This window comes from Eleginops maclovinus, chromosome 2 (assembly GCF_036324505.1).
Source record: "Eleginops maclovinus isolate JMC-PN-2008 ecotype Puerto Natales chromosome 2, JC_Emac_rtc_rv5, whole genome shotgun sequence".
NCBI lineage: Eukaryota > Metazoa > Chordata > Actinopteri > Perciformes > Eleginopidae > Eleginops > Eleginops maclovinus.
This window is the reverse complement of record NC_086350.1, coordinates 10425862-10448853: the sequence shown is the minus strand read 5'-3', so window position 1 is coordinate 10448853 and position 22992 is coordinate 10425862. Positions and strand designations below refer to the sequence as shown.

Here is a 22992-nt window from a genome sequence, read left to right as displayed (position 1 = left end):
CATAAATGAATGACTTCTCTTCAAATATTTTGGTAAATACAATTACTTACTTCTTGAATTCAGTATTTACAAGATACATTACAAATTCATGGAGGTATTGAAAATGACTTTTTTTTTTGCAACCAAGCTTGGTTGCAATTTTATCGACTGCCAGCCACCTTTGAAACTCATAACAATTGAGTACAAGTACAAAAGTATTAGCAGCGAGTAGGGTCTTCTTAAAGTATCAAAAGTACTCAGTTTGCAGAATGTCCCTATTAGTCTGACCTTGGGCGCAGTCCAGACCATAAGTGAGAATGCATAACAAACTGCAAACCCCAAACGTGAGCATTTATTTACAACTATTCACCTTGACGTACAAGGAATCACACAATCTGCAGCAAGCTTGCTGGTACAAAAAAGTAGCAATTTGTACTCCCGACCCTTAGGCGCTGCCAAAACCACAGGAGTGCTAATATGATATATTTAGCTACACTCTGTGAGTGAGAGCCTGCTTTACATGAACCACTGAAACACAAGTCCAACATAAACAGACATGACATCCCAACAGTTAACATACACTAGTTAAGCTTTGTATTGACGAAACATAAATCTTACATATATTCACCACACCCCTACCCACTCTTACTTGGTGTAGCCCTCCCGGAACCATAAAGAAGTGTTGAAGCCCCGGGGAACTTTTCAATCGTGCACCCAGTGATTAGACAGGAGAGCAATAGGTAAGTGTTGTACACGAGTCGCTGTTAAACACGTCTTTACGAAAACGGACCCCATTGAAAACTCTTATGTTGTTTATACAAACTTTGATTGATCCACTGAAAGATATATGCGCTGATCACGTACCATATAATCATGTTAGTTGGTGCGTCCGATCGAAACACCTGGCATTTTTCCACATGACTTTAGATGACCTGAAGGCAAAACAAAAAAATTAAGTTTTTAAAATGCAACAGATGCTCGTCTAATTGTTCTATTACTGCCATTATTTTCAGTGTAAAACATGTTAAATGTGCTGTGCTCAATCTAATATGAAGTGCTAAAAAAAAAGCCAAAAATAAAGATCTATACTTAGAGACTTTGATCACTTCCGTTATTGAAGTTGTTGAAGCTAGTAACCCTGAGGCTAATTTAAACTAGTATTACTGTATATTATGATTCATTTGGTTATCATATTGCAAGTTAATATTGGGAATCTGGCAATGACTAAAGCTATCAGACAAATGTAGTTAAGTAAAAAGTAACATAATGCATAGAAATGTTCCCCAAAATTGTTTTTCTAGTTATTTTAAATGTATGACATTCCACCACGTATTACCTCCCACATTAAAATGGATATTGTATTTAAGTGACCACCGTTTGAATGCTGTTAATTTATATATTAATAAAACACATATTTTTAAAATACTTTTCTGCTCTAAATTACGAAACAGTTTGAGTCTTCTGTATACAGTAGTTGATTTGTGACTTTAGTTCATGATTATGTACTTTAAATGTCCTGCAAGTGATTCCCGTAGTAGGTACAGTCCCATGAACCTATTTATGGTTGCCTTCCTTTCTCTTTGACAGAACAAATAAAGACTAACATGTCAAACGGGTGGCCCTGCGTGCCTTGTTATTAAAGATGAGTTTCACCATTAGTCTTGGAAACCTTGGAAAGCCGTGCACACCCAGGAAGAACCACATGTCAAGTATGAGAGGCGATGTGAGGCTGACGAAAAAGTGGTCAGGAAAATGAGCAGCTGTATTTCTGTACTCGGCCACACCCCACAGTGGAGGATAACATAATTACAGCAGCACAGGACTGTGTAAACCACATGAAGAGTGACAGCGGGTGCCGCTGTGGCTAAATTTGTGGAAGTACAGGGTAGAGGGGGTGGATGGGGAGGAGCAGGGAAAAGCTGCTGATGGACCCTTTCCCGAACCCCTTGTTATAGAGGAAACAAACAGACAGACGAGGTGAACGACTGGGAAGATAATCCAAACACTACGCTGCTTTAAACAAAACAGAACAAAACACTAAACTAAACATCCGAGTGATTGCTGAAAGAGTCACTATAGAGTTCACAGACCTGGAATTGGCCCCATTGCAAACAATGTAATGTGTCTATTATGTTTGGTACCTTGACAATTATAGCCTAAAATACTTACTGAGGGTCTACTCTCAAATTAAAACTGTCTGATATATAATGGTCTGGTGTCTGTGTTAAGTCTTGGAAAGGCTTGAAAGGCTAATGTATTTGTGAAGGAGTTCCTGGAGACGCATTGCAGCTGTTTTTTGACCTTTTGGAAGGATACAATTCACTATGATGTGGTGAACAAAGAAAATGTAATGCTCCTTGAATTTGCTTTGAGGTGTCAGTCTTTCTATTGGGGGAGTGATGACATTCAATATGCATCTCTCATCTGGCCAAGTCGTGAAACTTCGGGATCCATCGTGGGCTTTATTCTGAAAACGGCATTTGTCTTAAAAGGAGCATTGAACCAAAAGTGTTGCTCTGAAAGTAGTTTAAAAGGTTCTAGGTGTACAGAGTTGTTCAACATTTCTCCACTCAGATGCAGTGACCATGTCTTTGCACAAAAAGACGCAATGATTATTAATAATCATTGTTTTACAGCCTGACAGATGGTCTGGGGAGATTGAACAGATAATACCATTAAGTTCAGAAGCAGGAACTGAAAAAGCTTTGTTCTTCAAACTTATAATCTTTAGCTGGTAGAGGGAGTTCCTGGACAGTAGGGTGCATCAAAAACCACAATTCTTGGATTTTGACATGGCTGGGTGCTACAAGTGTTCCAATATATGTAGAAACAACACATGCAAAATAATTTTCCAATACATGATGATTTAGGGGTGCCACCGCACATCTCTTTTTGTTGGATAAAGTGGTAAACAGTGCTCAATGGTCGCCATGGACATCTGAGGTTAACAAGACTGCAGTTCAAGAAAACTGAGGTGATCTTTCTGTTTTTGTGTTGGGTATGTTTTATTACATATTACTATCATATCTGAAGTTGTGTCTTTGTATACTTAAGTCATATTTATAGGTATTTTGTGCTCATTACATCTAGCTAACGTTAGCTAGCAACAGTTTGCTAACCACAGTTAGCAATCTATGTTAGCTAACCTATTAAGCTTAACTTCAACAGTAGCAGCTATTCTAGAGTGAATAATGTCATATTCAGAGTATTGATGTCTCATGTTTATTGAGAGTAGCATTGTAGTTGTTACAGTAAATTAACATTTTAAGTATATTTGCAAGCACAGCTCCTCTGGTAGTAACGGTAAGTTATGTTGAAGTTAGACTATGTACAGCTACAATTTGAGGCTTATGCAAGCATGGTTTATCATAATTGAGTGATATTAAGTATGCTAAGATATGATTTTAAACTCCATCCTTGTCCTTGTATTAAATTAACATTTTAAACATAGGTATATTTGCGAGCACAGCTAGCTACTCTGGTAGTGATGTAAGAGTTAGTTATCATTGTAATGATGAAGTTGGACGATGTACAGCTAAAATTTGAGGCTTATGCAAGCATGGTTTATCATAATTGAGTGATATTAAGTATGCTAAGATATGATTTTAAACACTATCCTTGAGCTTGTGTCCTTTTCATTCTCAGGCACTGCACAACCCAACCCACCCCAGAATCCAGCTCTCCTAAGATGCTGCCCTCCCCAACTGGTCCCTGCCAGACTAGCAGTCGCAGCCTGGTCTTTGGTCTGGAACCCCAGCATCACCAGTGAGGATGGCATCATCACCGGCGCCAAACTGCCAACTGGTCGCCAGATCTTACGCTGCATGCTTGCCAAGAAACCTGGTGCAAACGGAGCGTTGTCGCAGTTCGAGGCAGCCAAGGTTGTCCTGGAGCAGGTGCGGCCATTTTACAAGAAAGCCAACATCCCAATGGTGAGCGACAAGCGTGCCTGCCACAAGATGGTAGACTTAGTCAATACTAACAACAAGCTGCGGAAAATCTCCCAGGCCAAGCGCTCCAGTGAGACTACAGCGAAACAATTGGAGAAAATGGAGTGCAGACATGATGCCACATTTCCGCTGTGGCCTCCAAATGTTGAAAAGCTGATTGATAACCCAGATAAGACCTAGCTTTCTTGGCCAGCATGAAGACCGACAGAGTGGCCACATTTGGTGTATTGGACAAAAAGCTGCAGCTCAAGGTGAAGCGGCGAGAGGAGCGTCAAGCTGCTGCAACAGCCAGGCAGTCCCGCTGTGAAAAGGAGCTGGAGGAGATGACGGCAATGTCCAGCTTGGTGTCGGAGAGTGATGAGGAGCCAGAGGAGGATACTAACACAGTCTGTCCAACATCTGAGGGCAAACCATCCCACAAGCGTAAGAAGACTGGAACAAACGTCTTCATTCCACATGACATCCTTAGCTGACCAATTGTCGTGTCACTGGCTACTGGCTACTCGTACCATTAGGCCCTGTTAGTTGCCAGTGAGTTAGCCACCAGAGAGGGTTTGTTCTTTTAAGTGTGTCAGTATCGCCCCTTGTGTTTAACAATAAAGTCAATTAAACCTTATATGTGTGTCCGACATCCATCACTGCTGCACAAAACTCAGGGTAAGGCCACGTGAACATGTCCCATTGACCTCCATTCATTTGTCCTATAGACAAAATGAATGGAGAATCTTGAAAGTTGAATTCTGAGAAATGCCCAAGTTGCCCAAAGGGCAAACAAACAACTTTTACTTTGATAACCCTATAGAACATGTTACTGTATAAAAGTTCACTGTACTCAACATTTCCAGGTCAACTTTTTGGCAATTAGACTAAAAGTTGCACATTTTACGAAATTTCACAAAAGTTCATGTCTTAGGTGGCACCCAGAGATAAGTTCATGTACTGTTGTATAGCATTGCCTTCTGGAAACTTCACTAAAGGATACTCGTTTCTCATTGGCTATCATCTGTTCACGAACTTCACTTAGAATTTAAACGGCTGGTTACCGTGGCAACACCCTTCTTTACGTGCTTTCTTTCCAGTAAAGCTCTGCGCCATGCTGACTGGAAACTAATTTAAAGCAGACAACGAAAGTTTTTTTTTAACATTGTAATTTGGTAAGTAGAATACTGAAAACATTATCACCCAGTTGTCTTGATTTAATGAAGTCCATGGAGGAAAGCTTCCTAGTACTAAGCTAACGTAAGCTTCTATGCCACTCACATTGTTGGCCATGTTGTCTGCTAGGTTAATGTTTCATACAGTATTTCATCCATCAGTGTCTGCTTAGGTTAAATACCTTAAATTATGACATAGACGTTTGTATTCTCTCCTTTATTCAAGAAAATATATATGCACATCAAACATTATAACACACAAAACATTGACATTAGGGGTACAAAAAATAATAGTAATAATGATTATTATCATTATTATTATTAAGAAATATAAAGAAAATAGTAACATCTCAAGTAAAATATTTAGCAAATACATTAAGTTTTGATTGCCTTATTTTAAATATTTGTAATGGTGGTGCCATATTGTCCGAATTCTAAGTAAAAATGTGTGTATGAATGTTAAATGTTCCCAAAAATAAAATTAGTTTTGTAAGAAAAACATTTTTAAAATCAAATCCATCACCTTTAAAGTTTATTAAAATGTCCTCATCCTAGAGTTGTTCCGTGTTTTCTCTGTAAGTACACGGTCTGTTCCCTCACATTCATGGGAAGGCTATTGGCTACTCAGGGCGGAGCCCCTCCCCTCACGCACCTCCTTCCAGGCTGAAGTGATGCGGCAGTCGGCGGTCAGTGGGTGAAGGAGGGCGGGTTGTGGGGAGCAACCTGGCGGACTAACTGAGACTGAAGTAGCACTGCTTGGAGGTAATCGTCTCGCGGGGGATATCTTGGTCTACAAGAGGGCGGATAAGGACCGTACACCAGAGTCTCAACATGCACCGAATAACGGGGAAAGCGGGAGGCGACAGTCTCATTGAGATGAGCCCAACAGACTCTTTCAATGGTGAGTAAGTTAGCTAAGAGCCTCAACCAGCCTGCCGTAGTTTCGCATTCAAAATGTTGCTATGAATTTAGTGTTGAGCTTTATTAGTGTTAATGAGATAACGTCACTGTCCTACAGCTGGGAAATCAACTAAGACTAAACTGAGGTTGGGTATTCCCCATTGAGTAAACAAGCATGATAATGAAACTGCAACCTTTCTACTCTTTAAGACATTTGAAAATATAACCATAACACTTTTGACAAAACGGTAAACAGTTAATTAGATGAATATCAGGCTACATGGCATGCCCTTTCTGGCATAACTGGCCAATTACAGTGTTTACTATTCCAGCGACAACAATCCGTACCACAGGATATTTGAAAACTATTTTAAGTTACATTTGCTCTACTATTTTAAAATGTACCCACCCTGTACATTTCCCCGTACGCATTAGTTTGTATTTCTTTCTATGGACACAACATTGACTTATAGCCAGCCAGCCAGTCTCAGACAGCTGGCCTGCTTTCTGGAAATACTTTGTCACTTAGTGGCTCACATTCATCCACCAGTACAAACCCCAAACCTCTCAGTGCCTCTGGCCTAAAGGGATTTTATAACAAACTCTCAGAGGTTTGTGATTTTTAGCCTTTTATGGTGTTAGTGAATTGAGGGTGATTCACCACGGATTCTGTCCAGCAACCCTTATGTGAATATGATATGATAGTGTTGGTTTTCATCTGCAAGCATAGAGAGAATCATTTTATAGCAGATCAGTGCAGAATCATGAAATTGATGTTAAATGGTGTTGTGTGTTTAAGGTGTGAAGTGATGAAGTGGGGGAGTTTTTCACAATTCACACTCGGCTCTACACAATTCAAATGAGTACTAGAAACTATCTGACACTCTTTAAATGTCATTACAAAATAAATTCAACTGCACAAAGACATGAATCAAAACACAGAAGATCCGCAGGATGGAGTTAGACTTACTTGGATTATACCTTGTCGTTGCATCATTACTGTAAATATGGACTACATTTATCTGCCACTGTCTTGGTGATCTTGTATGTAGTATGTGTACAGTATGTGAGCACCTGAAACGTACAAGTCAAAATAGAACAGACTACAGTTTCCTGTCTCAGGAAATACAACTAAACACACCTGCTGTGTTTGTATACAAAAAGTTAGGCTGCTGAATTGACGTTGACACCCTGGCTAGGTGGCACTTTTAATCACTGAAGAACTACGGGAGCAAAATGCCAGACGGCTACACCGATAGGAGGAGGATTCGTATCTCTCTTATTTCAATATACAAGCTGTAATTGTTGGCACTGTTTTATGATTCAGCAGGATTTGCCTTTTAGTATTTGTTCAGTTGAGTTGTAAATTAACTGTGGCAATAAAAAAGAAGGAAGAGACAGAATTTGCCTTTTGGGGTTTCCACTGTGATCAGCTGCTCTGTCTCGAACAAAGCTGTAACTGTGGAGGCTTCATGGTCAGGTTGGAAAGGACTGCTGGCTGAGAGGCTTAACTGAGTGCTGCAATACTGTTTCCAACTGTGCACAAATATGCTCAGCTGTTAGAGAGGCGTTCTCTAGAAGTTGGATTAAATGTGGTTTTAAAGACTATAAAGTATTGTATACAACGTGGCTAAGGGGTTTAAGTTAAAATTCTGCCGTATAGAACTGATTGTATATTCTTCTTTCAGTAAGCTTTTAATCTTGCCGTTACCATAACATTTTTGTCACAATAATCAAAATCAAGGTTGCAAAAGTTAACCACAAGTTTTATTTTCATATTCTAAATGACAAATAACTCACAATTAAATTATATTAGATGTTACTTTCTTTCTGTGAAACTCTACCAAATGCCTATTTTTGGTATTCTGGTTCTGGAAAATGTCATTTATTTTAGTTTTGAACCACTAACTTTTACTTGGCTGACTTGGTGTGTAATAACGTAGAGACACAAAGGTTTGAATGCTTGTTTCAGGTCAGTGTAAGCACATTTTCTCTGTTGAGTCCAGACTAAATATAACCTCCAAAGACCGTCAATTAGGAGAGTTGCATTTCTATTTAAACACAGACACACAGTCTGAAACCTTGTTCTGCTTTTTTTACTTTTTGGGAGATCATGTCGCAGGCTACTTGATGTTTTCCCTGCTTGTCCATTTTCCCTGCCATTTGTTTATGTAAATCCCTTTCTCTGAGTGAATGAAAGTCTTGAATTGCTCTCATCAGACAATGACTGGCAGGTAAAAGCAGTATTTTGTTATGCTCCTGTCTCATCACGTGGATGAGGTCTCCCACACTTCTCAGTCTCGCTTCCTACAGTCACTCCTGTATTATCAGATCCTGTCAAGTCATGCTGTCTGGCCTATGGGAGCACTGGGTCAAATGCTGCACAAATATAGACTGTAGCCTCGTTCAGTGCTCCTCTATTAACTGAGGTGGCTGTTCATATGCCTGCCACTTCACTTTAATGCAACCAGCCTGTCTGGCTAAAATTCATTTGAGTTTTCATTTTACAATGATTAAAGACTATTATAACTTATGTTAATTTAATGTTCCTTTTTTTTGCTGTCTTGCAGATGATACAAATGGCTACCACCAACATGTGTCGTCGAGCACAGGATCCCTCCAACAGGGACAATCACCGGTAATCACCACACCCACACTCACACTCACACAGCAGCAACACACAGACATTACTTATAGCAGCTTTTTTTTCTTGATTCTCTGAGAGAGTTTATTTTCATACACATTTTCAAATACCAATTTTTAAACATCCCATTTAATTAAACAGAGAAATAGAAAATATAATACATTTTTTGGGCTAATTTGAATTTACACAAGCTATTTAAATATATGAAAATATGCTCTATTCGTTAATACTTAGATTTACAAGATGCATACATGGAAGATTTCAGTTTGACAGTATAATATATTCCCTTCCGGTACGTCTTCTGTAAAAAAACAGTAGCAGGAACTACATTGTGTATTAGTAAATCACTTAACACTTAATACACTCAGTGACTTTCCTATTGTGAATCAATATACAGCCAACTTGTGGTCAACGTTTTTATTTTAAAACAGCCCACAACATTTTTTTTCCAGTCCATTCATAACAGTTACGGTTTGCAAATGACATGACAGTGAGATATAATAACTTTCATGTTCCTGTGTACTCTCCTTCTTTCACACCGCACTTAAAGTCTACTTTAACGCCTGATGTGTGTGTAGAGACCTGTGAGTCTCTCAACACCAGCATGGCCTCGCTGGCCCAGTCCGACCACAGCGACAGTCCACAGCTCGAGGCTCAGACTTTAGAACGAATCGAAGCTATGACTGGGGTAAGACACGAGTGAAGGACACAGATGCATGCTGCTGTGTCTGCGTGTTTGTGTCGTCTCACAACGTCTCTGAACTCAAACCTGAAATGGAGCAAGGCCTGACCCCTTCTGTCCCTGTCTTATAACAGTTAGTAGTTAACAAGTGTCTGGACTTAATGTGTAATGCTGCGTAAATGGAATGCAAGTAGGGAGTGTCTGAAATTTAAAGACCTTTGTAAGGTGGCTGCTACAGTTTCAGCTGTATGTTGTTGAATTTGTTGTGCTGTTGGGCTTTCCCTCACTATCTTGGTTCCTTCACAGCTGTGGAGAAAGCGGGCGCTATTCCTGAAGTTTCGTTCCAGGGTATGGCATGGTAAAACAGGCTTGTGATGTGATGCAACTTCATGCATATGTCTGCCTGCAAGCCTTTCTTTCTTTCTTTCTTTCTTTCTCCGCCGACATAAGAGAATACATTTTGTACATCAGAGTTGAAATCAATACACATTTCTTGGAAGAGGGCTGATTGCTGGCTTTTAGAGAGCACTTATTACTGCAGAGAGCAATGGAAAAACGCAGGCATGAGCTATGTGTTGATGCACCATAGGAGTTCATTAAAAATGGAAAAGGCGTTTTCACTTGCTTTGTTCTCACCTTTGATATTCGTCCACTTGACTGCAGAGAAATCAACAGCCTGGTGGTGTTACAGCATAATTAGAAAGTGCACACTTGCACTCACAGACACTTGAAGACTTGCTCATGCACTGTATACTGTATCTGTCATTTGCCCAGCTTTTTTTGTGTGTGTGCATTTACGTGTGTTCATGTTTTTTATACAATCTATACTATAATCATGACCCTGCCCAGTGCTCATGACAGGACTGCACTTTGCTGTGGCTAACCCCGAACGTGCTGTAGGCTTCTTCTTTTGAATACTCTAAAATGTGGTGGTTTTTAAACTGTGTGCAGCCCATTATAATGAATAGTGGAACAATTACCGCCTTTATGGCAGCTAATCTTTAACAAAAAGAACCCTGAAATGAGATACTTTGATAATCTTCCTCCCTTTACTAAAGACTACGATTTAGCTGAGACGAAGATCACATCAAGGACTTTACGAGGGGAGGCAGCTGCATATCTATAAATGTATCTATAATGAAAAATAGAATGTATGCAACTTTTGAAAAGGGTTGCCTCTGTTAGACTTGACGGAGGCTCAACGTACAAGATACTATTTGGTTGTGCGAATCACAGTATTCATTTTTCCTTTTTTAGCTATGAAGGCTCATTTTCTCTGTTTCGAACAAATCTGATGAATGCGAGGATGAAATTAAGCTACCATTTACAAATCTACAGGCAACTAGCTACTACATATGGCTGTGGTGTTGTTGTTTTTCATTTTAATATATTTTGTCTAAATAATATAGCAAAAAACAGCGTTAGAACTTACTTAGTATGTTGACACTAATAGAGACTTTTCCTTTTGGTTGAACTGTAGAAAGGAGGCTAAAGAGGAGTGTCATTGGCTGAAGAGAAGATGATACATTATTATACAATTAAGCAGCTGAGATAAATTTAAAATGAAAGAGGTGACTTTTTTCTCCTTTGGCCCCAAAATAGAGATGCTTTGAAAGTAATATCTTAAAGAAACCCATCCCTGAAGCTAGTAGCCTATCTATGTTACGCCATGTTCCACATTTACTCTCCTTAATTAAGATAAAAGACATACACATGTCTAAACACCCAGTAGTTAGGGTTTGCTAAATGTATAGAGCTCTGCGGCCTTTAGCAGCTTAACTGAGCAGACGGCTCCAAGGAGATGCACTGGTTCCATACGGCTGATCTGTAATTACGGAAAATGAGAGAGTTTTTTCAGCTATGTCCCTGTTAAAGAAAGCTCCCACCCTGCCATGGTCAACATGGTCCAACCTAGCCTGGGAGGTAACGTGGACTAGCGGTTAGCATGTGTGCATAAATTGGAAGGCAGGAAGGTTGAACACGTACATACATGTTTTACTACATGTTAGTACAGTATGAATCAGGCTGGGAGATTGAGCTGTAGTTTTAAAAACAGCTGTCATACCTACAGTATAACACTGATTGGCTGAGGCAAAGTATTTGTATTGATATTGTACCATTTGCCCTTTGCACATGGCTGTGAAATGGTCCAGATTGTTTATTTGATTATTTTTTAACAGTCAGACTCGGGACATAATGCCCCAGTATTCCATTTTGCCAGAGGAAATTTCCTTATGGTGACCTTTCTTCCTGAAATGTGAATATATAGATTTTTTAAATAACCCGATGGTCAGTGTTGTGCAGTACAGTGACATCACTTCCCTTGGCACTGTGATCTTATTACATTAGTTAGCTAGCTGGCAAACGCCATGCTATCAGTTGCTGATGTCATCTTTAGGAGTCTCCTCTACTTCTCTCCTTGTATCCCTCCTCCTGTTTCTCTCCCTCTGTCTTTTCTGGATATCTGAGCGAGTGAGGGCTGGTCCAGAGAGAGGGGAATGGGACTGGATGGAGCTGGGGGATCAGAGGAGTGAGAGTGAGGGAGGTAGTGCTTTTCGGGCCGGAGCCTGCTCCCTGGAGAAAGGCATTTTTGCTCTTTCAGACAGCCAGCCTTCCGCTTGTGCATCATAACCATAAAGGGAGTGGACCATGGAGGTAGAGTGCTCTTCCTTTCCTCCCTATCCTTACAGTGCCAGCTCCGTCAGATTTATAGTACAGAGCTTTTTTTTTAGTATTTGCCATGCTAAATGTTACCAAGTTTTCTGAATTGTCTGTGTAGGTAGCTACTGTAGTGATGACAGAACTACTGGAACATGGTTATTTTTAGCTTCCCCGAACAGCTGAAGCAGCAAGCAGTCATGCCTTGCTTTCCTCCCTCAAAGCATTCCTGTGTAGTTCATTTCACTTCAGCCCTGTGGCTGCAGAGACAGACACTGAGGGGCTAGCATTTACAGGCTAGCTCATGTTTGGAATGTTTTTAGCAACCAATACAGGTGTTGTTAAAGACTACAGATTACAGATTTTACAGAAACAATGTTGGAGTGCTAACCCAGATATGGCTGCTGCATGTCCTTGTTGAATTTCTTTTATGAATTTGTAATCCTCTCCACATATCCTTTGCTATGACCTATGACCTGAGGTTGTGTTCAATGATTAGACAAATTACCTTAAATCAAAACAATTTGTGTAAATATCAGCATTTAATTCTGTGGACGAAGACTTACTATACCCATATTCTCATCTTGTTGAATAAGTCCTGTAAATTGGAAATGAGCAACAACATACACAATAACAATAGCAGGTGTCCTGCATTAAGCATGCTATGTCTTTGGAGTATATATTTGATAATCAGTATTTTTGCTGATTTAGTTCAGTGTGAAGTGGTTTGGTGCCTTGTTCTTTGGGTTTTGCTGCCACTGACACATCGTTTGACGGTCTCTGCTTTAGTACATGCATCCAAAGACTTGTTGAGCTCATACTTGACCTGTGTATGTGTTGAAATGTTTTGACCTTTGTTCCTTCTCCTTATAGATTGACAAACAACAACAAAGCAAAGACTCTGTGTTCTTCCGTGATGGGGTGCGCAGGATTGATTTTGTCCTGTCCTATATTGATGATAAAGATGGCGAGAGAAAACAGGTAGGAAGAAAACTCTATGCCATTTGTATTTTTTTTTAAACACAGTACAGCTTACTAACTCTGTATTTGTTGTTTTTAATGAATTACTTTTTGTTTTTCGATAAACTTCTTTAAGATGAATTCTTCTACTTCCAGATGAAAATATCTTAAAGACATAAATATCGCACAAAAGAGCAGCTGTTGTTATTTCCACTTATTCCTTTAAACAGTAAGAACTGTCTCTTGCTGGATATCCTCAGAGTGTGTCAGAGGCATACTCCAAATACCAAAACACTGATAAAGTTAGATAAACTGTTATTTTCTGCTTGTTTCAGTAATCCTCCCAAGGAATTTCCCTGAGAAGGTCACTTCAAGAGATAAACTTACAGCCCTTTTTCTTGGGAAAATTAACTTTACCTTCCAGATTTATTTTGCGGCTCATCTCTTATTCAGCTGTGGGGTGCTGAAAGGCTTGTGTGTGACTAGTGTTTGATACGGAGCTGTTAGACCTCACAACTCTGTGTTACTGCTCGAGAATGAGGCTGTGCGTAGCGGCTGACTCACATTTAACCCACAGCCCTCAGTGAGTCAACACTCAGACCTCTGGCCTCGGCAGGAACTCGCTCATTTATTCCATTGTATGAGGAAGGACAGACAGGAAGCCAGTTCCTGTCTGTTATCCACATCTGTTGTTAAATGAAACCGTAAATCTAAGGTCTAACAAGGACTGTTAGCACTCTATAAAAATAGTGAGCTAATTGGTGCTACCTTGTCCATACTGGTTTTAATAGTAGTTGTGTGTTTTTTTTTTTAACCATTTCTATAAATAATACACTTACTGTGACTCCATTCAATCTTATTACTGTTTTGTATCATACCAAACAATGTTATAGACTCACATACACTTCCCTATTGTTTATACATGCTAATGATTTTATGTGTAAACGTTTCCTATTATTCAGACTGTACTTCCTTTCAAACATTTATAATGTTAATTGACACAGACACTGTGTATTTCATTTGGTTGCTTTTGGTGTATGCAATGGCAGTAAATGATTAAAACAAACGTTTAAGTATTGGTATATGCTTTGTTTTCTTTTGAAGGAGAGGAGGAAGGTGTACGAAGCAAATTTAGTGAATGTCGGCCTGGAACTGGAGACAGAAGATAAATCGGTAAAAGTCCAGTTATCGTTTAATGTCTAATGTAAAAGAAAATTAATTGCAATCATCGAACATATATTTATTCTGTTTTTTTTATTATTCATTTTTATAAAGACAGTCAAATCTGAAAAAAACGTGTTTCGTGTTAAAACAATTAACCAGTACATAAACATCTAGTTTTTGAAGCAGGCAAAACAAACACTGATAATTATCTTTATACTATACAGCCAAGAAACCATGTTTTTTCATAAAACCTGTAAAAGGCTCTCTCTTTCAGTGTATGATCCCATAGCCCTAAACTCATGTCTCGCTGTCATTATCATTAGGAGTCGGACGACGGAAAGACTTATTTTGTGAAGGTCCACGCACCCTGGGAAGTCTTGGCCACCTACGCAGACGTGCTGAAGATCAAGGTCCCATTCAAGGTCAATGACATCCCAGACAACAGTGACATGCCCATGAACTGGCTGTCCACCCCCTTCCGTCTGCCGGAGCACATCATGCACCCCGAGCCGGACTATTTCACGGCTCCATTCAACAAGAGCAAGTCCGACTTCTTCCTCATCGATGACAAAGCAAGCTTCTTCCCCCCATCTGTTCGCAACAGGATAGTAAGGATTCTTCGACCATGACTTCCTTATTTTGTTTTAGACCTTCGAATGAAACATCACTTATGCAGTATGCTGAATGCATGCAGGCCATACATACTTTTTTAATAACTTACTGTTCAATAAACTTCTTCTTAACTCAATTTTTGGCAAGCTTCTGAACATGTATCCTTATATTCCTTTTTCTGCCAAGGTCTACTACATCCTGTCCCGCTGTTCATACTTCAAGGATGAGTGCGGGGATAAAGACAAGAAAGGAATCAAGAGGTTACTCAACAACAACACGTACACTGCGGCCTTCCCGCTGCATGACGTGAGTCTCTTTTGGTGAAATTTAGGTTTTTATCATAGGACAAATGCATGGAGTCTTCACTCCTTCTGTTGGATGTCCACTGTGAGGTTTTTCAATGCAACAATTAATCATTCAAAGATGCTGCTGTATGAAAAAGGTAGTGAACTGTGTCTCTTCTGTGCATACAGTGTAGATACTGGACAAAAGCGAATGATGCTAACTGCGAAAGTGAGAGATACCATCTCCACAAACACTGGGCCAGATTCTTCTGTTTCTTCAAGGAGCAGCCCCTCAATCTCATAAGGTAAAACAAACAAACAAGTAGTCATATCTGTTGTGTGTTTACTCAATATTAGTCAAAAATATTTACAGGAAATGTAATTTTTCCCTTGAACAGGAAGTATTATGGGGAGAAGATTGGTATTTATTTTGCCTGGCTGGGCTTCTACACTGAGATGCTGTTGTTTGCTGCAATAGTGGGAACGCTCTGCTTCGTCTATGGAGCCCTCACCTACGATGACAACGAGTGGAGGTGATTTTATCAAGAATACTAGCCTGTTTTCCTTGATGTTTGCTTTATTATTAGTATTTATTAATACTGACTCTCATTTCCCTACAGTAAAGAAATATGCAGTGATCAAATCGGAGGGAATATTGTCATGTGCCCTCTGTGTGACAAGAAATGTGGCTACTGGAAACTCAACTCAACATGCAACTCCTCATGGGTAACACATCCTGGCTTTGATGCTTTTCTTCATTATGAATATGTTTTACTTGCAATGTATGACTTCTAAAGGTTGTTCTTTCTATTATCTCACCTTTTCTCAAACTTGTTCTCCTTTCAGCAATCGCACCTGTTTGACAATGTGGGGACGGTGTTTTTTGCCATATTTATGGGGATTTGGGGTGAGTTAAGGGGACTTCCCTGCATTTTCCTTTCTCTCACCCAGTGCACCACCAGGTGGGAGTTGATATATTGTTATTAAACACTGTTACTTACTATTTATTGAAGGGTCTATTCACCAATATACAAAGAACTTATTTTCTCACTTACTCCTTATCTACTGAGGTGCTAAAATCTGACACTTCTTCCACCACTGCAATGGATGTTTGTGAATGGCGGTCAAACCTCCTGAAAATGACATTTGTGAGTCGTATGCTCTGCAGTGACGCTGTTCTTGGAGTTCTGGAAGAGGCGGCAGGCTCGACTCGAGTACGAGTGGGATCTGGTCGACTTTGAAGAGGAGCAACAGCAGCTGCAGCTTCGGCCAGAGTATGAAACCAAGTGCACCAACCGCAAGCTGAACCGAATCACCCAGGTGTTTGTGTGCTCATGAAATACTAATATGTTTTGTAATAATGTTCTAATGTACATTTGTAGGGATGTGTAGCTTTCACAGGCTTTACCAGACCAGAAGTGTTACGTAAGATAGGGTTGGACAGATTACAGGATCTGCTGTTTTTACTGGATAACTAGGCATTCATTCATTAGGTCCTACACAAACAAAATGTGTAAATGGAGACTCTTTTATTAAGAACAATATTACATAATAAAAACTGTGTACATGGAGTCAGGAATGCATAGTTAATAAAGTGATGGACTAAATAAACAGAAACAGGCTGCTGTAATGTGACTTGGACCACATCCAACCCATCTTTAGGAAATGGAGTGGGTTCTTGAAAGGACTCCTACAGATTTAATGGGGAAGTTGTTGCTGTGCTGGGCCACAGTGACACTCTGGGTAAGGGTGGCACTTAACGTGGAATGCCGCATTGGTGAGAAGGAGGTTTTGTTGTGGTGTAGTTTGTGTGGATAACAGACTTTTTTGGGAAAGATCCGTAGGCACGAATTTAACTCTGCACCGCATTACTGTTGGTCTGGTGGAACAGTATCTTGAAAGGCTAGCTTCAATAGGAGATGAAAGAATTGGACTGGGACTGAAACACCTACACACAGACAGGCTGTGATTGGGCGACCCCGCTCTGCCTTTCATTTGAGGCTAGTGGTAGTTAAAGGAATATGGCCTTTTTAGAGCTGTCTTTTCAGGATATAAAACTTACTCCTGTGTCCATGCTTTGCTTGCTTATGATGTAGGAAATGGAGCCATACTTACCAATAACAAGCAAGTTTGCACGCACATGTCTGTCTGGAGCCACAGTCCTGTTATGGGTGAGCATTGTTTCTTTGGTAAACTTAATGAATCTAAACGCTTCTCATTCCTCTACCTGTTCCTCCATACTGTGTGTTTGTGTCTGTCCTTTCATACTGTTAATCTTTTTCACTTATTCATCATTACCAGGGCCACTGGTATGTTTTTTGACATTTTGAGAAATGAAATAGTTTTGAATCATTTGGGAGCTGAGATTAATCACAAATGTGGTTATTAATGGAACATGATCTTACACTGTAAAATATGGGGGAAATTATGTAATTCTTAGAAATATGCACTATTTGAGACAAAATGCTTTAAACATACTGGCCCAGAATATAACTGTTGTGGAGTCTTGTTACAAAGCAAATTGTAATTGTAACATGCTACTGGAAGATCATTTCCTTCCATTGGGAATGTCTGCATTAGCATGATCCCACATCTACAGAATGTAGGCGATAAATCACTTATTTATCTACATGTCCTCATTTGTTTTGGTGTTTTATCGTGAATCACAATGGTACGGTGTTCTCACTGTACTGTTGTTGCCATGTTGTTGTCTTTCATGTTGTCTCTGTGTCTCTGTCCTGAAGATCTCATTGATCATTGCCTGCATCATTGGCGTGATAGCGTACCGTCTGGCGGTATACGCAGCCTTCGCCAGCATCATGAAGGACAATCCCACAACCAACCTGCAGGTGGTTGGACCCTACATCACGCCACAGCTAGCCACCTCTGTCACAGCCTCCTGCATCAACTTTGTCATCATCATGATCCTCAACCTCATGTATGAACGAGTGGCTGTTTGGATCACTGACATGGGTGAGGCTCAGAGTGAAAACCATTGTATTACATCTGTGTTTTTATGTATCCATTATGATCTTCATACCAATCCTGAAGTGTACCAGTGTCTTCCTTTTTTATGGTTTATTTAAAATGAATGTTTTTATATCTTTTACTGTGGCAGAAATTCCCAAGACCCACCTGGAGTATGAGAACAAACTGACGGTGAAGATGTTCCTCTTCCAGTTTGTCAACTACTATTCCTCCTGCTTCTACGTGGCTTTCTTTAAGGGCAAATTTGTCGGCTATCCTGGAAATTATGCATATATGTTTGGCAGCAAACTGAGGAATGAAGAGGTACCAGATATGACAACATTACATTGTATACGAGTATCACTGTCACTGTCACCTGAGTTTGAATTTGAGTTTGCTCCTTTCCCCTCCCTCCTCAATCTCAACCCGTCTACATTCAGTGTGACCCCGGTGGCTGTTTGATTGAGTTGACCACGCAGCTGGTGATCGTGATGACGGGTAAACAGGTGTGGGGAAACATCCAGGAAGCTCTGGTCCCGTGAGTACTCCAACTGAACTAACCGTCCCAAGATACAGCTGGTTACATTCACACTCTGTTTACATGCTTTGCAGCTGCTTCACATAACTCATCGACGATGGCTGAGGCCTTGTTTTTTATTTTGATATCTTTGATTTTATTTTGAAATTTAGCATTTAGAATCATCCTGTTTGTACTCGAATAACGAAAGTGTGAGTGTATGTATAATACATTAATTCCATTGAGCTGCATGTTAGTATTTGTTGACTCACTGTCATTGCTCACTGTGACCGTTAAACAACACAGGGCCATCAATAATTTTCAGTAATAGCTGTGCTCCTGCTAATATGACAAGTCCAAGTGTCTGCTGTGAAAAGGCCATTCATCAGTGGCTTCACAAGTTTCCTTTCTAGACAAAAACAGAATTAAACCTTTATTGTTTTAGATAGAAAACGTCATATTCTTTATATAATTGAGTTATCGCTTTATAGCTTTTATAGGTATTTCACTACAGCCTCTAATACACTTGTTAGAGGGTGAATGATGTTGTTTAAATGTCTTTATCGCCCCCTTGTGTCTTTCAGGTGGATGATGAACTGGTGGGGCAGCAGGAAGGCACGAAACCACCCGGAGAGTCTCTACAGTCGCTGGGAGCAGGACAACGACCTGCAGGGCTTCGGACAGCTCGGCCTCTTCTATGAGTATCTGGAAATGGGTAAATATTCAGTACATAATCAATGCTTTACACACAAAGAGTGAGATTTAAAGACAGACTTGGAGCTGGGCTGCAGTGAAGACCATTTATGAGAAATCCAGTGTCTGGAGACCTGACCTACAGCGAAACCAAGACAAACATTAGTAATCACCTGTTAAAGACTGCTGTCACGTAAAGGAATAAACACAAAACCCTGAACACTGTTTTATGCTGAGAGAACATCTTAATTCCCTTAAGAACCCTGAAGAAAAAAATGGATAGATTATAAAGGATAGATACTATAAGATGGATAAAATAAGACAGATGAACAATAGACAGATGAAGACAATTCAATGGATTAGATAGATACTGGATAATGGATACTGATAGCTGCACTGTCCTCTGAGGTGCTGCAGATGGTGGTGTTTCCCCTCCTACTGTCTCTCACTAACTTCTCCCCTCTGTGTCCCAGTGATCCAGTTTGGTTTCATCACGCTGTTCGTCGCCTCCTTCCCCCTGGCACCACTGTTGGCACTCATCAACAACATCATCGAGGTGAGAGTAGATGCCTGGAAGCTCACCACTCAGTTCAGACGTCCAGTGGCAGCAAAGGCTCACAGCATCGGAGCCTGGGAGGAAATCCTCAACGGGATGGCTGTTCTCTCGGTGGTCACAAATGTGAGTGCTGGACAAAATCTGTGCGCTGTGAGTCTGCTCCACATCAACTAAGTTTTAGCTCTAGTTTCCCTAACACTGTTCCTTCTTTCCAGGCATTCATTGTAGCCTTCACCTCTGACATGATCCCTCGGCTTGTGTACATGTACGCCTACCATCCAAAGAGGGAGATGAATATGAAAGGCTACATAAACAACAGCCTGTCTGTGTTTAATATCGCTGCCATCCCGTACGAAAACAAGCCTGATGACGAGGAGAACCCTTCCTGGTTCAACAGCTCCATCTCCTCCTGCAGGTGTGTGTGATTGTAAAGCTTTGTGTGTGAGACAGAAAGAGTAGACATGGATGTAGTGCATGTTTCCACTTCTATGGCAATAAATGTGGTGGAACAAATACTCAGATTTATTACTTAAATAAAAGTAGAAATAATATGAAAAATACTCAAGTTAAAATCATCCATTTTCTGGACTAAAAAAATGGGTTTATTACCAGAATTAAGTATTCATTTTGGAGATTGGTTCCTTTCAGATTGTTAAATATTTCTTCTTTCTCTGTAGGTATCGGGATTACCGCTACCCTTCCGGCCATGAGAATCAGTACGATCACACCATGCAGTTCTGGCATATTCTGGCAGCAAAGCTGGCATTCATCATTATCATGGAGGTAAAACCAGCACCACAAACACCCAAATGGCTACTGAAACAAGCTACACATTCTTACTTCAGTATGCTTGCATAAAGATATTTGTCTTTTGCTCATTCCAGCTTAAAGTATTGTTTGGAATATCCAGAGGCCCCAAGATACAATACTATCTCGATACTTGTTACGACACAATCTTTATTGCGATTTTAAACATTTTGCCCTAACGTGTATTGAAATATATTGAGAGTTATTACCTTTTTTCAACCATAAAATATGCCTTTTTGTTTTGACCAACTTCTTGCCACTGACAGCCGACTTTACCAATGAACTGACCTGAAAAAAGTTCTGAAAAAGCAAAAAGTTGAATATGCAATTGCTATCAATAGTCCATATAATAAAAGATTGATACTTAGTGTTTGTGTAAAGCGTGTGCCATGACATGGCGATACTAAAACTAACTTGTTGTGCTTTCTGCTCGATAGCACGTTGTGTTCCTGGTCAAGTTCTTTGTTGCCTGGATGATTCCTGATGTTCCCTCTGACGTGAGGGCTCGAGTGAAGAGAGAGCGCTACCTGGTCCAGGAGTATCTCCATAACTATGAAGTGGAGAAGCTGAAACTCCAACTCAGCCAAAACATCCATGAAGAGTGTAACTGCACGCCCATGATCTACCCGTCTTTACCCAAACATGAGGTGCTGTCAGAGTGTCTCTAGCCCAGAGAGCAGCTGGCTACTCCTCTGGACATGACGGTGATGCAGAATACCCTGCTGGGGTATGATGGTATTGACCATTACTTTGCTGTAGTGCCTGTGTTGTTTGTCCAGTACACATACAAACACACAAACAAAGTATGTATATTAAACGCCTCCTCTACTAACCTGCTGATAGTGAAAGTGCACACAGTGGAAAGACCAAGTACCCATGCATGATGAAACAGGTGTTTAAATCCCTTAACATACTTATGGCGTTCACTCTCTATGTTGTAATCAAAGCGCTGATGATAATCAACATTTGCTGTAAAAAAATCCCAAAACACTGTGTCTATTCCAGACAACCTACTCTTGTTAAAATATACTATTTATTTAAGTGCCACTATAAGAAACCAAAGACTAGGTGCCTTAATTAATGACACACTTATCATTGGTTCTATCTGCCAGTAGAAACACAACCATTTAGAAACTGAGAGCTTGCTTGTTATAAGATTGTTTCCCTTGTTTGTATGTGCAGCTATATGAAGAGTTCCAGTATCATATACTGTATGTTTTTATTCAATTTGATTTGTTTTAAAAGTTATAGCAAAAAATACTTATTTACATTGAGGTAATCCTTACCCCTTACAAAATGTTACTGTTTTCCTCTCTCAGTTATTAGGCTGGTAAGATTTAGCTTTAATCTCATTACCGCCCAGCAGTTTCTCCAGGCTTAAAATCGGACATGTGAAGTAGCTTTCTGTGAAGACAAATCTGTGCAGCTGTTAGTACTGTGAGTGAAGGCGGCTTTTGTCCTGCAGTGGCCAATAGTTGAGCAGCAGCAGCTGGTGTGTGTTGACTGTTGACAGTAAGTCCTGTGCCTGGAGATGAAGAGCGGGAATCCCTGAGAGAGTGAAGGGATCCCTTTTTAATGTTCCTCTGTTTACCAACACGTCGGAGCTAATGAAAGCTGCCCCTACCTACTGAACTATGTTTGCTGCATTACACAAAGCCCGTCAGCCATCGCCCACTTCTTGTGCTTCTGTTTTTCCTCAGCTGTGTCTGTGTAGAGAAGGAAAGATACACATTCTTTTTAAATTTTGCACAAAGCACTTAATGAAACATGATAACCAAGACATCAACATGTCAGTGTCATTGTTGTCATGATGCTCTGCATTCATAATCAGTGTTCTGAAAAAACAATGTGTGATACTCCGTGTTCATTAATATGGAACCGTTGTACTGCAGGTGAGATCAGTCTGATTTTGAGAATTATATTGTGCTTAAATCACAGCCAGGAGAAAGATGTTGCTTTTTTTATTTTGAAATGATATGAAGGACATTTCATGGCTGCCTAAACGAAAACATGTGATACTTATCTGTTGAAGTATTTAAATGTTAGGTCGAATAGCTCACTGCTGTGCTACAAACTCAGGCGACTATAAATCTGTGTTTGATCGTGATGCATGTAGATGAGGTCGTTATGTCTGTTTCCCTCACTCATGTTCTGCGCTTAGCTAAACTATTACCTGTTGATGCCTTAATACATCTTATACCTGTGTTTTCTATTTTATTTTCTTGAATACTTATTTTTATTCTGTAGTTATACTATTTCATTTTATACTATTATAATGCTTGGGGAGAAAAAGGTGAATCTGTTTACTGTAAGCTTTAAGTTACAATGTTATGTTTCATTCATTCGTTTCTGTAGTTTTTGTAATTGTCATGTATCCAAATGTGTAAAAAGACAAATCTTCAAAATAAAGTAGCAGTTCAACTTGAGTAAGTGTTGGACCTGTTTGGATCAGTCCTGCAGCCGTA

The 22992-nt window shown here is 40.0% G+C and overlaps 1 protein-coding gene across 3 annotated transcripts; it reads left to right on the top strand.

The window, feature by feature from the left end:
• The first annotated feature begins 5711 nt into the window (after nt 1-5711).
• On the top strand, nt 5712-22953 carry ano5a (anoctamin 5a). 3 transcript variants are annotated; one of them, XM_063902449.1, is made up of 21 exons: nt 5712-5984; nt 8554-8621; nt 9178-9315; nt 12841-12948; nt 14032-14100; nt 14415-14699; nt 14890-15009; nt 15177-15292; nt 15386-15520; nt 15608-15713; nt 15834-15894; nt 16156-16307; nt 17084-17158; nt 17732-17960; nt 18106-18278; nt 18395-18492; nt 19056-19186; nt 19638-19843; nt 19936-20135; nt 20398-20503; nt 20965-22953. In XM_063902449.1, the coding sequence occupies exons 1-21, from the start codon at nt 5915-5917 to the stop codon at nt 21193-21195; spliced, it is 2877 nt and encodes a 958-aa protein (XP_063758519.1). In that variant the 5' UTR covers nt 5712-5914; the 3' UTR covers nt 21196-22953. The 3 variants fall into 3 exon arrangements, with proteins under 3 accessions (XP_063758519.1, XP_063758529.1, XP_063758537.1); XM_063902459.1 differs by lacking the exon at nt 9178-9315; XM_063902467.1 differs by lacking the exons at nt 5712-5984; nt 8554-8621; nt 9178-9315 and adding an exon at nt 11476-11964.
• Nucleotides 22954-22992: the final 39 nt, after the last annotated feature.